The 15,455-nt window shown below is 45.7% G+C and overlaps 1 protein-coding gene across 4 annotated transcripts in view; it reads left to right on the top strand.

Annotated features, from left to right (window-relative positions):
• The window catches only part of DPF2 (double PHD fingers 2), a 43,706-nt gene extending 37,125 nt beyond the window's left edge, over window positions 1–6,581 (top strand). For 2 of the 4 annotated variants that reach the window (XM_074957947.1, XM_074957946.1), the window contains 2 exons: window positions 145–226; window positions 2,820–6,581. In XM_074957947.1, coding sequence (XP_074814048.1) covers window positions 145–226; window positions 2,820–2,896 — 159 coding nt within the window. In that variant the 3' untranslated portion in view covers window positions 2,897–6,581. The remainder of the gene's footprint in view (window positions 1–144; window positions 227–2,819) is intronic. The other 2 variants (XM_074957949.1, XM_074957948.1) reach the window with 1 other exon arrangement.
• Window positions 6,582–15,455: the final 8,874 nt, after the last annotated feature.

Genomic DNA, 15,455 nt, shown 5'->3' with positions numbered 1-15,455 from the left:
GGTTAGACTCGCATGTCACTAAAGCGCCCTCTGTTGTTCTTTGTGGGATGGCAGAATCATGCTGTGATTTGTAAATAGAGCCCTTTTGTGAAGCTGTGTTGAATCATCCGAATTTTCCTTTATTTTCCTCCCCCCTCTGCTTAGGACCAGCTGCTCTTCTGTGACGATTGTGATCGTGGGTATCACATGTACTGTCTAACTCCGCCCATGTCAGAGCCACCCGAAGGTAAATGTAGTGCTCCTTGGCCCACTCTTGTTTCTCTTTAGAATTCTGATTTTGGTTCTAAGCACTAGTGATTGATAGCATTGGATAGCGAGCAGGAAGTGTGCAACTTTCTCCCACATATCTCTGAATCCCGTATAACATCCCCTACTATTCTGGGCCTGGCTAGCTCTGCCAAGGTCCCTCAGAGTTGCTGCACAGCCTCGCTTGCTATTTCAGCTCTGAGCTCCCTGACACACGTAGCTCTGCTGATCCCCTATGATCCTAACCAATGGATCCCCCTGCTGCCTAAGTTATTCCTTCCCCCGCCTAGTGCCCCACAGTTCTAATTTGCAGCAGCACCCCCTCTTACTTATTCCAGTCCTGGGTGCCTCTTAAACTGACAAATGTGCTAAGTGGTGTGTGTAGGATGTTGTGGTGAAGGGAACACTGCGTTAAGTGTAGGGTTCGGTTGGGACTCTACTTATTCGTATTGTGGGTATCCCCTAGGAGGCCCAGTCATGGGACAGAACCCCATTATGCTAGGTGCTGCACAAATACTCCAAGTTCCCCATAACTTTCCTTGGCTTTCTTAGAGTCAGATTCCAAGACCAGAAGGGACCACTGTGATCCAACTAGTCTAACCTTGTGTATATCACTGGCCATGGGACTATCCTGTATTAGTTGATGTTCGAGTTGGAGCAGATCTGCTAGAAAAACATCCAATATTGAGTTTTAAAAGGGAGGATTTGGATACAAGGGCCGACAAATTCAGCCTTGGAGGAAACAGGTGCAACTCCCATTGAAATTGATCAGAGATGTTTCTGCTTACATCAGAACCTGTGAAATTCTTTGGTCTGTCACATGCACGAGGTCAGATTAGATGAGGTCTGTGGACCTCCGTCCCTCAGCCTGCTGTCGAAATAGTCAAATACACCTTCTCCGGGCAGTGCCCACTCCAGTAGATTCTCCTGGTACTAAATCATCACTGTCTCTATGCCAACTGGGATGTGGTAGGAATGTCATTAGGCATCCTGAGGAAGGAAGTATGGGGACAGCATCCTGCCAAGTGTGGAAACATTTCTGCATTGGTAGCAAAATCAAGAGTACAGTGGCAGAGTCCAAATTTTCCACCAGCCCCACCTTTCCTTGCACAGTGCACTGATTCATGGTTTTAAAGCAAACTGGTTACAATTGAGCAGCCAGAAGCAATCTCTGGTCTAGATTCACCCATGTTAATTTTAAATTGCCTTTTAATTCTCTCACTTAATGTTATCTAGATGCAGGAATATCTGAAGACCTTGGGGGCTTTGTTTCCTAGCATACTGGGAGCACATAGTCCTGGATTAACACCTGCTAGGATATGTTTAGGGCCCTACCAAATACACGACTATGAAAAATGCATCACATACTGTGAAATCTGGTCTTTTGTGTGCTTTCCCCCTGTACAATACTTATTTTACGAGGGAGACCAGCATTTCTCAAATTGGGGGTCCAACGCAAGAGGGAGTTGCCAGGAAGGTCACAAGGTTATTTTAGGGGGGTCGTGGTATTGCCACCCTCATTTCTGTGCTGCCTTCAGAGCTGCGTGGCCAGAGAGTGGTGGCTGTTAGTCGGGAGCCCAGCTCTGAAGGCAGTGCCCTGCCAGCAGTAGCACAGAAGTAAAGAGTGGCAACACCATACCATGCCACCCTCATTACTGCGTTGCCTTCAGAGCTGGACAGCCGGAGAGTGGCGGCTGCTAACTAAGGGCTTAGTTCTGCAGGCAGCAGCGCAAAAGTAAGGTGGCAATACCATACCATACATCCCTACTTCTGCGCTGCTGCTGGCGGTTGCTCTGCCTTCAGAGTTACGCTCTCAGCCAGCAGCCACCACTCTCCAGCTGCCCAGTTCTGAAGGCAGCACCGCCAGCAGCAGAACAGAAGTAAGGGTAGCAATACCATAACCCCGCCCACCCTCCACCCACCCCCAGTAGTCCCTAGGATGCCCCAACCAAGATCTGGGCCTTGTTACTGTATGTGCACTATTGGTAATATTATGGTAGCACCTTGGGGGCTCAGCCAAGATTGTTGTTAGTACGGTGGTAGGGTTTAAGGGCTCGAGAGATTGGGACCTGTTATCGCATATGCATTATTATTAGTAGTTTAATATCTAGAGGCCCCAGCCAAGATCCTGGAATAAACTACTGGCGTGAGGCACCAGTAGAACTGTTCCCATACTAGGGGGTTGTGCAGCTTTAGCTATAACATTTTCAAACTGGTATAGTTTAAAGCAGTATGAACACTGTGTGGACGAACACTGTGTGGACAAACCCATAGTGAGGCAGTTCCTGACCCAAAGCACTTGCATTCTAAATAAACAAAGGCTGGGAGAGGAAATAGTGGTACAGAGAGGGGAAGTTGGCAGAGCTGGAAATAGACCCCAGTTTGGCACCCTAGATAGCATTGCCTGTTAGAGCAATGTTAGAACAACAGATTATTGTCCTGTTAAACAGCTGCTGTATTACACCCTGGAGCTGGCCACATTTCAGCAGCAGGCAAATCGCCCCCTCACACACATGTAGTTCACTAAGCATTCTGGGAAAGCCTAGTTACTGAGTCTTCACCTCTTCTTGCAGGGAGCTGGAGCTGTCACTTGTGTCTGGATTTGCTGAAGGAGAAAGCGTCAATCTATCAGAACCAGAACTCCTCTTGATTCGGTTTTGGGTTGGAGGGCAAAGCGTGGCTCAGTAGAGTAACCTCCAGTCACTCATTACATACAGGGCTCTGTTAGTTTTTCTGTCCCCCCCCCCCCTTTTTTTTATGGTTTAACCTTTCCCGTGTTTTTTTGGGTTCCTTTTTGTTGAATTTCTCTCCTTCCCAAAGCAGATTGGACTCTGCCTGTTACCAGAAGATCCATCCTGGCCTGGGGTTAGAAGTGGATCCACTTCCCCCACCATATCAGGTGAAGTCTTGTACGCAAGGCTGTCCCTTGGTGGTGGTTGCGTTTCTGCCTCTGTCTAAGCACTGCTTCAAACATACATAGCGTGAACCAATGCTTGACCCTCACTGAAGGCAAAACCAATCCTAGCACACAGATGAGACGCAACAAACAGGAATCTCCTCTCTGTATAGGAGGGAGAATCGCCTTATTCAGCCTGGTGAAAGGTGTCTCTTGGACTCTCCAGTGCAGGAACTGCAGAAAGAAGCGCCATAGGAGAAAAGGGGTCTTACATCCTCACTTAAATGACTCCTATTCCTGAGTCTGCTTTGCCATTCAGCACTACCGAGTTAGCAGCCATCTCCAGGGCTCCCGTCATCCACGCTCTTATGCTACAAGTCTGTCTGAGCAAAATCAACCTGTCAGGTAAAGGGAAATGGCTCCAGACATTCTTCGTGTCCCAAATCCTCCTCCTCCTCCGCTTACTCTAATTAGTGGGTTTAAGTCCACACACTTCTCCTAGTATAGACAGGAAGCAGTGGTTGTCCCTGGTTGATAGTAGGGTATCGATCACTGATCGCCCCCTCCTTCCACGAGTTGAAAGTGGTTTGACTGGTATAGGTGACTGGACCACACTGTTTTCAACACCGCCTGCTAGAGAATTGATTCCAGCACTGGTAGAAAAGGATCCAATGTGTGGGTGAGGGTGTGGTATCCCTTGTTTGTCAGATAATATTAACCATGGATCAATATCCCAGTGTAGAGAAGGCCTTTGATTTCCGCCTGAGTCAAACCAGTTTAAATATGAAGTGACTCCATTTGTCTCTTGGTTTATGCTGGTCTGACTGAGATCAGAGTCAAACCCATAGACCCTACAGTACCTCAGCTTGATGGTGTGTTTACACCTGTCCTGTAAAACTACATTCAGCATCCCATAGTTCCAGGTTCTAGTGGTCACACAGGGTTTAAACTTTCACCAGGTTATTTTGGAAAAGGTCTGCCCCGGCCTCCTTTACAGACTCCATCCTTGAGAGGAGAAAGGGATGGTCCTTAGGATTCTTCACTGCTGCCTTAACATAGTCCAAATGCGTAAGTTGGCCCTTCCCATGTACGTCCCCTGCACTCAAGCATTTTAATGGAGTTTTGCCTATTACGTTTTTAACCTACAAAGCCTGCCGTCCTGGCTTTTGGTGATGGTGTAGCTTTTCATATCATTAGAATAATGAAACTACAGTTGGGGCTTTCGTCCCGGACTCTTGAGTCCCATACCGAAGCTGGTTGGTCGCCATCCCTGCAAGAGGCTTGAGTCCTCCCTTGTTGTAGCAATGGCAGCACCATGCCTCCTGATAGGAGGAGGATGGTTTGGGACTATGGGTTCAGAACAAGCAGAGACCACTGGTGTTTCCATGGAACAAAGTGCAGATGGACTAGTCTTTTGATTTGCAGATCCCTTTGTCGCTCCAGTTAATGTGCCTATGCAAGGGAGCTGCATCCCCAAGACTTGGGAGTGCCTGTTCCAGCCGGTCAATGGGTATGAATGCATGCCAGCAGGGACCCATCGCCCCATGCCATGGTGTGTTGTTAAAGGCTGAGCTGGCTCGTTTCAGGACCTTGCTCTGCTCGACGATGGAGGAAAAGAAGCCAGTTTCTTCTCCCAGCTTGGTGCTGGGCTCTCCCTCTCTTGGAAAATAAGGATCCCTCTCCCTCCCTCCTCGCTATTTTTGTTTCCGCTCTGCAGGAATCTCATTGTATCATGTGACTCGGAACCCACTGGTGATCTTTTGAAGCCCTCCTTGCATCGCTGTTTTCAGTAGCAGGGGTCAAGGTGCATGGGACAATTTTTGTTGTACAGCCCTAGTATAGGATGAAGCATCTTTGGAAGGGTGACACAAAAGGGTTCTGTTGAATAATGTGCCTGTTTTTTCTAAATCGACTTCAAACCTACCTCCAAAATCCCTTTTTACGTTCTTCCTTGCTCACTAGAAATGCATTTAAAAAAAAACACTTCACCTGTACAAAAGGGGCTGGATGGCTCAGGGGATGGTGAATGGGAGGACTTTTGTTCACCACTAGGTCACTGGTTCAAATCTAGCCCAAGCTGGTAGCAATCAGAAGCCATTACCAGCCACTGGTGATTTGGTGGCCTGTATGAAATGAGTTTTGTGGGTCTCAATCCAGTGTAACACACACATGCCAGGATCAAGGAGGCCAGGGAGACTGGACATTGTGGCACAATGAGGATGTTTGCCATGCTGTCCCTTACGTGGCTAAAAGTAGATGGTCAGTCCAGACCCGTTCTGAGCACTACTTCAGATGGAAATATTAAATAAAAGACCCCACTCCCTCCATACTTGCACAACAGTGACATGTCTGCATTTGTTTGAAATCCTATATCCCCTCAGCAGTGGCTGTGGTTAGAAGCCACCTGAAAAGGGAAGCATAGCTTTGCTCACTTCATTACCTTATCCACTCTTATGAACGACTGAAGCTGAAGTGGGTGGGGATTCAATGCAGGCAGAGGCAGAAATCCTTTTTGCCTCTGATTCCATCCAGAGCCTCCTAATAAATGGGGCTCAGTCACTGAGCAAATCTTCCTTGCTTGGCTAACTGGGGAGCTGTTGCCCGAACTGAAATTGGCCATTCCCCAGCAGCTCTCGCCAGCACTGCAGGGTCCTGAGTGTCTTGTCTTGGACGGACCACAATCCCCTGCAAAGTATCACGTGTGTCTTATCCTGCCTACCCCAAAAAAACACCAAAACGGCTTGTTAAACCCCTCTCTCGTAACTTTGGGGTGGGTTACTTTTCTTAAATTTGTGTGTAGCTCTCCTTGCAATGGGAATTCAGCGCTCAGGTCGGATGTGTTCCAGATACATTGGTTTCCCATAAGGAGGCTCTTTAGGGTTGGGATGGGGAATATTATATAGCTCATTTCTGTGCTTTCACCTTGTAATGTTTTTCAGGGTGTGTGATGCGGGGGGGGGAGGTGTCAGCTTGATTTCCTCTATTCTTTATGATGCTGCTTCCCCTGCCCCCTCTTGAAGGAGAAATGTCAAACAGTTCTGAGTAGGGAAAGCCACCTGCTGCTGAGTTAGTTTTCTTCTTTGACTGACTTTCACAGCTTTTCCCTCTGACTTAGCAAGCTGCCTCCCTCACTCCCACATACATGCACGCACATTCACACATTCATTAACAGCCAACTATGTATTGAGAATAGTGGACTTGTGTTTTTCCATTTCAGTAACCTAATTAAATCGCAAAGTTTCAGAAGCATATTTTGGGTTTGGGTTTTTTTAATTTACAGAGTAAAAAACAAATGAATTTTTTGCTGCTGTTAAGATTCCTTTTTTTCCCCCTTTCCTCCCCACTTTAATTGGAGCCAAGGTGTGTAATTTTTTTAAGGTACTGTATTAAAAAAACATTAGTAAATAAACATTTTTACACGGATCTCTCATTTTAAGCTGCCTTATTTGTTACTGATACAGATGCTGTGAGATTAGATGCTGGGGGTGCTTCTGAGTTTAGTGTGCAGTTCTCCAGGGAAAGCTGTTCAGGTAAAAGTGTTGTGTATTTCATCTTTCTATTTTCCACATCCCTTTGTTAGGTCCTGATTCAGCAAGGTTCTTAAACTTGTCTAACGTGTAGGCAGGAGAGTGGTCAAAGGAGATCACTTTCATAGATTTTTAAGGCCAGAAGGTCCTATTACATCACCTACTTTAACCTGCATAGCACAAGCTAGAGAACTTCACTTAATGACTCTTGTGGTGATTCCAGTGACTTGTGCTTGGCTAAAACATCTTCAGAAAGGCCTCCAGTCTTGGTTTAAAGATGTCGAGACGGAGAATCCACAACTTCCTTTGCGAGTTTGTTCCAGTGGATAATCATCCTTAATAGTGCTTTATTTCTAAGTTCAATTTAACATAAGGACAAAAGGGAGCATTGTGATTATCTAGTCTGACCTCCTGTATAACACAGGCCAAAGGACTGCCCTGCATTAACTCCTCCCTTAACTAGAACCTGGCTTTAACTTCTAGTGTTTAATGCTGTGCCTTGCTCTGCTAGTTTAAAGAGCCATTTAGTACCTGGTATTTTCTACACATGAAGATACTTAGACACCTTAATTAAGTCACCTCTGTCTCCTTTTTTTAGAAGCTAACCAGAATGAGCACTTTAACTCTCCCAGCATAAGACATTTTTTCCATCCCTCGAATTGTTTTGGGGCTCTTCTCTGCAACCTCTCCAATTTCCCATCATGCTTAGATATCTACCTTGCTGAATCTGGGCCATCCAGAGTATTAGAAAAAGCTTTCTTCCCCTTTAAAAGTAATGAATGCTCTAGATTGGAGTCTGAAGCTATTATTTGTATTGCAGTATCACACAGAAGCCCTAGTTATAGACCAGGGGCAGCTTGTGCTAGGTGCAGGGCCGGTGCAAGGAGGTTTCACGCCCTAGGCAAAAATTCCACCTTGCGCCACCCCCCCCCCCAACCCCCCGAGGCACCTCCCCTGTGGCAGCTCCCTGCTGCAGCCCCCCCCCCCGGCCTGGGCAGCCCCCCCGTGGCAGCTCCCCGCCACCCCCTCCCTCCCTCCCCTCGACCCAGGCAGCTCCCTGCCCCAGCTCACCTCTGCTCCACCTCCTCCCCGAGCACGCCGCCGCTTCTCCCGCCTCCCAGGCTTGCAGCGCCAATCAGCTGTTTGGCACGCAAGCCTGGGAGGGAGAGAAGCAGAGTGGGGCGGTGCTCAGGGGAGAAAGTGGCGCAGAGGTGAGCTGGGGCGGGGAGCTGTTCCCCTGTGTGCGCCTCCCCACCATTACTTGCTGCAGGCGGCCCTCCCCGCGCCCCCCTGGCCCAACTTACCTCCGCTCCACCGCCGCCCCCGACCACTTGGTGCCCTAGGTGACTATCTGGTGGTTGCACCGGCCCTGGCTAGGTGCTATACAAGTGCAGAACAAAGAGATGGTATCTGCCCCTAAAGAGTTTGCATTCTAAATAAGCAAAGGAAGGATGATTGTTTCCCATTTTAGGCATGGGAAACTGAAGCCCAGAGAGAAGTATTTTCCCAGGGTGTCACAAGGAGTCAGTGGCAGAACTAGGACTTGAATCCAAATGTTCTGAGTGCCAGGCCAGTATCTCAATTCAACTCCAGTGCTGGAGCAGAATTGATGGAGAAGGGAGAGGCATGTACAGGCTGTGCAAGCTTCCTACTTTCAGCTATCCAGTGCTATTTTATAATTCACTGGTCCCACACGAGATATGGGGACATCAACGCATCCATCAAACACACCCTGAAGACACTGATAGCACTAAATCAGATGCATCATTGGGATGAATCGTCATTAGGCTGCCAGATCCTTAAACATGTGCCTATTGTACTTCATGAAGCTCTGGTTACAGCACAATATCATATGGACACAAAGGGACAGTGAAAGACTTTAAGGTGGCTCCAAACCACTAGGTACAATATGTTGCAATTCTGCCTGTGTTGTGCCTCAGATACCCAGGAAGGTGTTATCAGGGGAAAGAAGTTTTTATCATAGGTGCTTGTGCAACCTTATTGATGGAAATCCTTTGGATGTTTACTGCAGAGATAGCACATGTGCACCCCGTGCCCCATGCCTAACCACTAGACCCCACTCCTCTCCCAGAGCTAAACATAGAACCTCAGATTCCTGGCTCCCAGCCCTCCTGCTCTAACCACTAGACCCCATTCCTAGAACCAGGAATAGAACCCAGGTGTCCTGTCTCCCCAAGTGTGTGTTATGGCTCTAAGAACATTGAACTTCCTAGCACTGACTGTTCTCCGTCCTGCTCTCATTGGTAAACATTCAAATTCCTAGAACTGTTAGAGGATGCTTGTCTATGTATATAATTCTTTTTTCTAGCTGTTAAAAATAGGATCATGTCACTGTTGGGGAAGGGTGTGTGTTAATACAGCATGACTTCCCTGCAATGCTAGCTGTCTCCAAAGATTTGCATCCTTGTATCTTAATGGCAAAAAACAGCAGCGGCAGGTAAGACAGGGTCAAGTATTCAGTCTAAGGGGGATAGAAGAAGCTGTGACTTCAGTGTGACTCAGTGCAGGGTGGGGGAAGTGGATTTTATTAACTCATTCTCCCCCTTCACCTCCTTTGTTCTTTCCTTCTACTGTAATGCTTTTAGGACCAGATTCAATTCAAACCAAATCATGCACTGCATAGTCCCAACACCTTCCACTAAAAATATTTTGTCTGGCCATTGTGGTCTGGATGGCAGCATGGCCCAGTGGCACTGTACTGGGACTCAGGATACATGAGTTCTGTACTCGGCTCTGCTGCGTGTGGCCTTGAGCAACTCCCTTCCCCTCTGTGCTCCTGTTTCCCTTCCCACCCTTTGACTATATCAGTGGTCTCCAACCTTTTTACATAAACAGATCACTTTTAGAATTTAAGTGCACCCCAGGATCTACCCTGCTTTGCTCACTCCATGCCCCCTCTCCTTCGCTCGCTCCCTACCACCCTTGCTTACTCTCACCAGGCTGGGGCAGAGGGTTGGGGTTTGGGAGAGGGCTCTGGGCTGGGGCCAAGAGGTTTGGAGTGTGGGACGGGACTCTGGGCTGAGCCTGGGGCAGGAGGGGTGCAAGCTCTGGGAGGGAGTTTGGGTGAAGGAAGGGGCTTCGGGCTGGGGCAGACTGTTGGGGTGCAGGAGGGGGTGCGGGCTCTGGGAGGGAATTTAGATGCAGGAGGGGGATCTGGCTGGGGCAGAGTGTTGGGGTGCAGGAGGGGGTATGGGGTGCTGGCTCTGGGAGAGGGGTCAGGGCTGAGGCAGGGCGATGGGGGGAAGGAGCAGGATTGGGGGGCAGGAGGTGGTCTGGGGTGCTAGTTCCAGGAGAGGTCTCCTGCCAGGCAACGCTTACCTTGGGCGGGGCTAATGCAGGATCACTGCCTCCCCTGGGCCCACACCGCTCCCAGAAGGGGCCAACATGCCCCTGCGGGCACGTGGCTCCGCACGCTGCCCTCTCTGCCGGCACTGCTCCCACAGCTCCCATTGGCCACAGTTCCCCATTCCCAACCAATGGGAGCTGCGGGCATGGTGCTTGCAGGCAGGAGCAGCATGGAGAGACCCCTGCTGTCCCCCTCCCCTAGAACTGCGAGGGCATGCTGCCTGCTTCTGGGAGTGGTGTAGGGCTGGGGCATGCAGGGGGCCTGCCTTAGCGGCAGCCCTGCTGCAACCAAAGATTGCAATCGACTGGGAGAGTCTCCAGGATTGACCATTCGATCGCGATTGATCGGTTGGTGCTCACTTCCCTATATAGACTGTAAACTCTTGTGGGTAGGGACTGTCTCTTCCTTTGTCTATACAGTGCCTAACACAATGGGTGCTGATCTAGTTTGGGGACCTGTAGGCTCTACTCTAGTAGTGTTAACCTATCACCTAGAGGACCCAACTTAGCTTGGGGGTACCATTGAGCAGGGTGCCATAGACAACATGGTGAGAGACAATCCCTGTCTTTAAGATTTTACAATCCAGGGCCTGATCCAGGCAAGACTGTTGCAGATGCTTAACTTTATGCACTGTCAGCATTCCAAATCCGTGGGATTTATTTGCAGTGTGTAAAGTTAATGTGCATACGTCTTTGCAAGGTTGGGGCCTAAATAGAAAAGACAGAAACGAAGTGGGAGAAGGTGGGAAATAATCCTCTCATTTTACACGTGCAGAGAGATTAGTCACACATGGAGTCTGTAGCAGAGCTAGGAATTAAACCCAGGTTTCTTGAGATGAGAGCTAGTTGGATATTTTGCATTAAAACAGCTTTTTGCCAGAAAATGCTAAACAGCCAAAACAGAAACTTTTTGCGGGAATGTATCTGCTTCAATTAAACTTTCATTGAAAGAGGTTTCTCCAGTCCAGGGTGGAAATGTGAGACAGAGCTCAGAATAATCGATAACCCTGTCTAAGTGAGGCAGAGCAGGGCCTGAAGCTGGGTCCCCCATCCCTGCTCACTACTGGGCTGTTGACTGTTCTGGAACGGGGGGGTCTGTGCTCTTGCTCTCTTGGGCTGGTTTTTACAAACATGCCTTGGTTTTGTCCCAGTACAGAATGGAAAACGTTTTTTAAATGTTCATGAACCAGGAAAACAGTTTCCTTCCCCCACTTTATTTCAGACCTAATGTAGTGCCACAAGCCTGTTCTTTCTTGACAGGGAAACATGCTGCCTCTTTTTTTTAATGATGTTTTCCCTATAATAACATTATACACAACTGGCTGGAGTCAGATGATCAGATCCTTACCCTACGTATGCAGGTGTAAATCTGGAGCGAGGTTCCATTTAACACAAGGGCGTTAGCCTACTTTTACCCAGTTCCAAGTGAGATCAGAATATAGCCCTCATGATTTTAAATAACAATTCACTACTTTAAATTAGGACACAAATCAAATGATGGCAGCATGCTGTATTGGGATGAGTTCCAGTCATCTACCGGAGCTGTGGAGATATGTTACAGGGAATTCCAAGAAAAGCAAGAAAAAATGATTAAAGACCTAAGATTTTCTTAGTGCCATAATAGTGTAGAGCAGGAGAGGGTTGTAGGAGAAGATGCCATGCTGAAAGAATCATGGGATTTTTATTGTCCTTGGTACATAAGCTATTGCAAATATTATTGCACATAAAATCATTATAGAGATTCAGAAACTTCTCTGCCAAACTTTTTTTTTGTATTATTTCAGAGGTGCCTATTCCATCAGTTTAGTATCTGATTCCTTTCTGTCTCAGATGAGATTATATCCTGGTTTTGGCTCATAGGAGTTGACAGACTGCATCACTTGTCCAGCTAGTCCAGCATCCTGTTTGAGGTGGGCTCATACATGGACTCAGTTATTTTTTATTACAGTCTTGCTCTGAGACATCCAATCAAGATCTGGTCTCTATTGTGCTAAGTGCTGTACAAACATGAAATGAAATACAGTCCCAATTCTAAAGGGTTTTTTCCATCTTTGAGTCCTTGCCATTTTTGCCTCGATGCTGTTTGAAATGAGATTACTGCCTGGGACTGGAATCAGTCAATATAGGTTCAATTCTGAACTCTGCCACAGACTTGAATAAGTCACTTAATCTCTCAGTGCCTCACTTCCCTCAGATGCAAAATGGAGATGATAATCCTTCCTTTGTTTGTTCAGACTGTAAACTCTTCACTGCAGGCACTGTTACTGTGTGTATGTGCAGCACCCAGCATGACTGGGGTGGGCCCCAATATCAGAGGGCGTCTGTATAGTGCCTGGCGTGATAGGGGCCCTGCTCTAGCACAATGGGACCTTGATTACAGTCAGGGCCTCTTGATGCAACCATATCTTAAAACAAAACAAAACCCACTATTATAAAGCAATTTTGTTTTCCTTTTTATTTTTTCAAACAAATAAATATGAAGAATATTGACATAAACACCAGCCTCACTGGACCCTGCATGAGGAAAGTCAGTATGTACAGTCCTGTTTGATCAGGGTTTTGCAGCTTTGCCAATTCTCATGCTAAATGGAGTTTTCTTTCAGCTCACAGCCCCTGAAGTTATGATTACGTGAGACTCTGTTTACATATATTTTAAAAAAAAGTTTCTAGTGAAAAGCTTGAAAATGTGACCTCTAAAGGCTCAGAAACCAGAAGGAAAATATGAATCTTTCCCTCCTCGCTCCCCCACTAGTTTACTATTTGGCTTAAAATCATGAGATTTTTTTTTTTAATCTTGTGATTTTGGAGTCTGACTTGTGATTTTTGCATGCTTGGGGATGGTAATGCTGGGTTTGTAACTCTCATAAACATGTTTCGGTCAATGATTTATTCATATTAAACATTCAAGAGTCACCAGGCTAAAGATATGTTGGAATCATGGCACAAAGACTAAGTGAATTGGAGGACTGCCCCTGACTTCCTGCTGGGTCATCTTTTCTCTGCTGCTGGGACATCTTCAGGAAATAGCGCTTAGATTGATATATCTTTTCTCCACTGCCTGCTTGCCTGTTGCTCCCAGGAGTGTTAGTGCAAGTTCGGAATGTGGAGAGCGCTTATGATCATGGTACAGAATAATTCATTCTTCCTACCTGGGGAGCATCTGAGTCCTCCTTGCTTGTCTCTCCCCCAGGGGAGAACGGATCAGAGGATCTCTCGGGGAGGGACAGGCCTGGGTAGCTCAAATATATCTATTCATGTGAGGCATAAAACTGTTGGAGCTATGCTGCTGCTTGAAGGCTTTGTGGCAAAAGCTATGTGTGTACAGGATGGAGCAAGGAGTAATAGCTTCTGCAGCAGATGGCTAGCTCAGAACTTTGCATGGTGGCCTGGGACTTGGGAGACCCAAGTTCAATTCGCCACTTCGTTGCATGACTGGGAGCAAGTCACTCTGGCCCAGATCCTCAAAGGTATTTAGGTGCTTAGCTTGCATTGATTTCAATGGCTAAATATCTTTGAGACTGGTCCTTAGTCTCCCACTGCCTCAGTTCCCCCTTTGTAAAATGGAATAATGCTTCCCTACTGCACAGGATGAAGGGAAATATATTAAAATTAGGGCTGTTGATTAATTGCAGTTAACTCATGTGATTAACTCAAAAATTAATTACAATTAAAATTAATCGTGGTTAATTGGAGCTTAATCACATTGTTAAATGATAGAAAACCAATTGAAATTTATTAAATATTTTTGGACGTTTTTCTACATTTTCAAATATATTGATTTCAAATAGAACACAAAATACAAAGTGTACAGTGCCCACTTTATTATTTTTTATTACAATTATTTGCACTGTAAAAATGATAAACATAAGAAATAGTATTTTTTAATTCATCTCATACAAGTACTGTAGTGCAATCTCTTTATCGTGAAAGTGCAACTTACAAATGTAGATTTTATTTTTTTTGTTACATAACTGCACTCAAAAACAAAACTTTGGAGCCTACAAGTCCACTCAGTCCTACTTCTCGTTCAGCCAATTGCTAAGACAAACAAGTTTGTTTATATTTATGGGAGATGATGCTGCCCACTTCTTATTTACAATGTCACCTGAAAGTGAGAACAGCCGTTCATATGGGACTTTTGTAGCCGGCATTGTAAGGTATTTACGTGCCAGATATGCTAAACATTTGTATGCCCCTTCATGTTTTGACCACCATTCCAGAGGACATGCATCTATTTTGATGAAGCTCGTTTAAAAAAAAATACGTTAGTTAAATTTGTGACTGAACTCCTTGGGGGAGAATTGTATGTTTCCAGCTCTGTTTTACCTGCATTTTGCCATATATTTCATGTTATAGTAGTCTTGGGTGATGACTCAGCACATGTTCATTTTAAGAACACTTTCGCTGCAGATTTCACAAAGTGCAAAGAAGGTACCAATGTGAGATTTTTAAGATAGCTACAGCACTCAACCTAAGGTTTAAGAATCTGAAGTGCCTTCCAAAATCTGAGAGGGACGAGGTGTGGAGCATGCTTTTAGAACTCTTAAAAGAACAACACTCTGATGCGAAAACTATAGAACCCAAACCATCAAAAAAGAAAATCAACCTTGTGCTGGTGGCATCTGACTCAGATGATAAAAATGAACATGCGTCAGTCCGCTCTGCTTTGGATTGTTATCTAGCAGAGCCTGTCATCAGCATGGACTCATGTCGTCTGGAATGGTGGTTGAAATGTGAAGGGACATATGAATTTTTAGCGCATCTGGCATGTAAATATCTTGCGATGCCAGCTACAACGGTGCCATGATAACACCTGTTCTCACTTTCAGGTGACATTTTGAACAAGATGCGGGCAGCATTATCTCCTGCAAACGTAAACAAGCTTGTTTGAGCGATTGGCTGAACAAGAAATAGGACTGAGTGGACTTGTAGGCTCTACAGCTTTATATTGTTTTATTTTTGAATGCAGTTTTTTTATATAATTCTACATTTGTAAGTTCAACTTTCATGATAAAGAGATTGCACTATAGTACTTGTATTAGGTGAACAAAATACTATTTCTTTTGTTTTTTACAGTGCAAATATTTAATAAAAAATAAATATAAAGTGAGCACTGTACACTTTGTATTCTGTGTTGTAAGTGAAATCAATATATTTGAAAATGTAGGAAACATCCAAAAATATTTAAATAAATAGTGTTCTATCATTTAACTGTATGATTAATCACGATTAATTTTTTAAAATCACTTGACATTAAATTAATTAAAATATTGTGAGGTGCCCAGATATTATGATAATGGGGCCTGTATAACCCCCTTAGATGCTTGAGCAGGGACTAGGGAAGAATTTCTCTACGCTAATCCTCTTGAGCAGGACAGTAACAGAGTGGGTTATTAATAATATATTAATAATATCCTGTG

Source organism: Natator depressus, chromosome 7 (genome assembly GCF_965152275.1).
Source record: "Natator depressus isolate rNatDep1 chromosome 7, rNatDep2.hap1, whole genome shotgun sequence".
In the NCBI taxonomy this organism is placed as follows: Eukaryota; Metazoa; Chordata; order Testudines; family Cheloniidae; genus Natator; species Natator depressus.
Note: the sequence above shows the minus strand (reverse complement) of the source record. Positions and strands in the feature narration are given on the sequence as shown.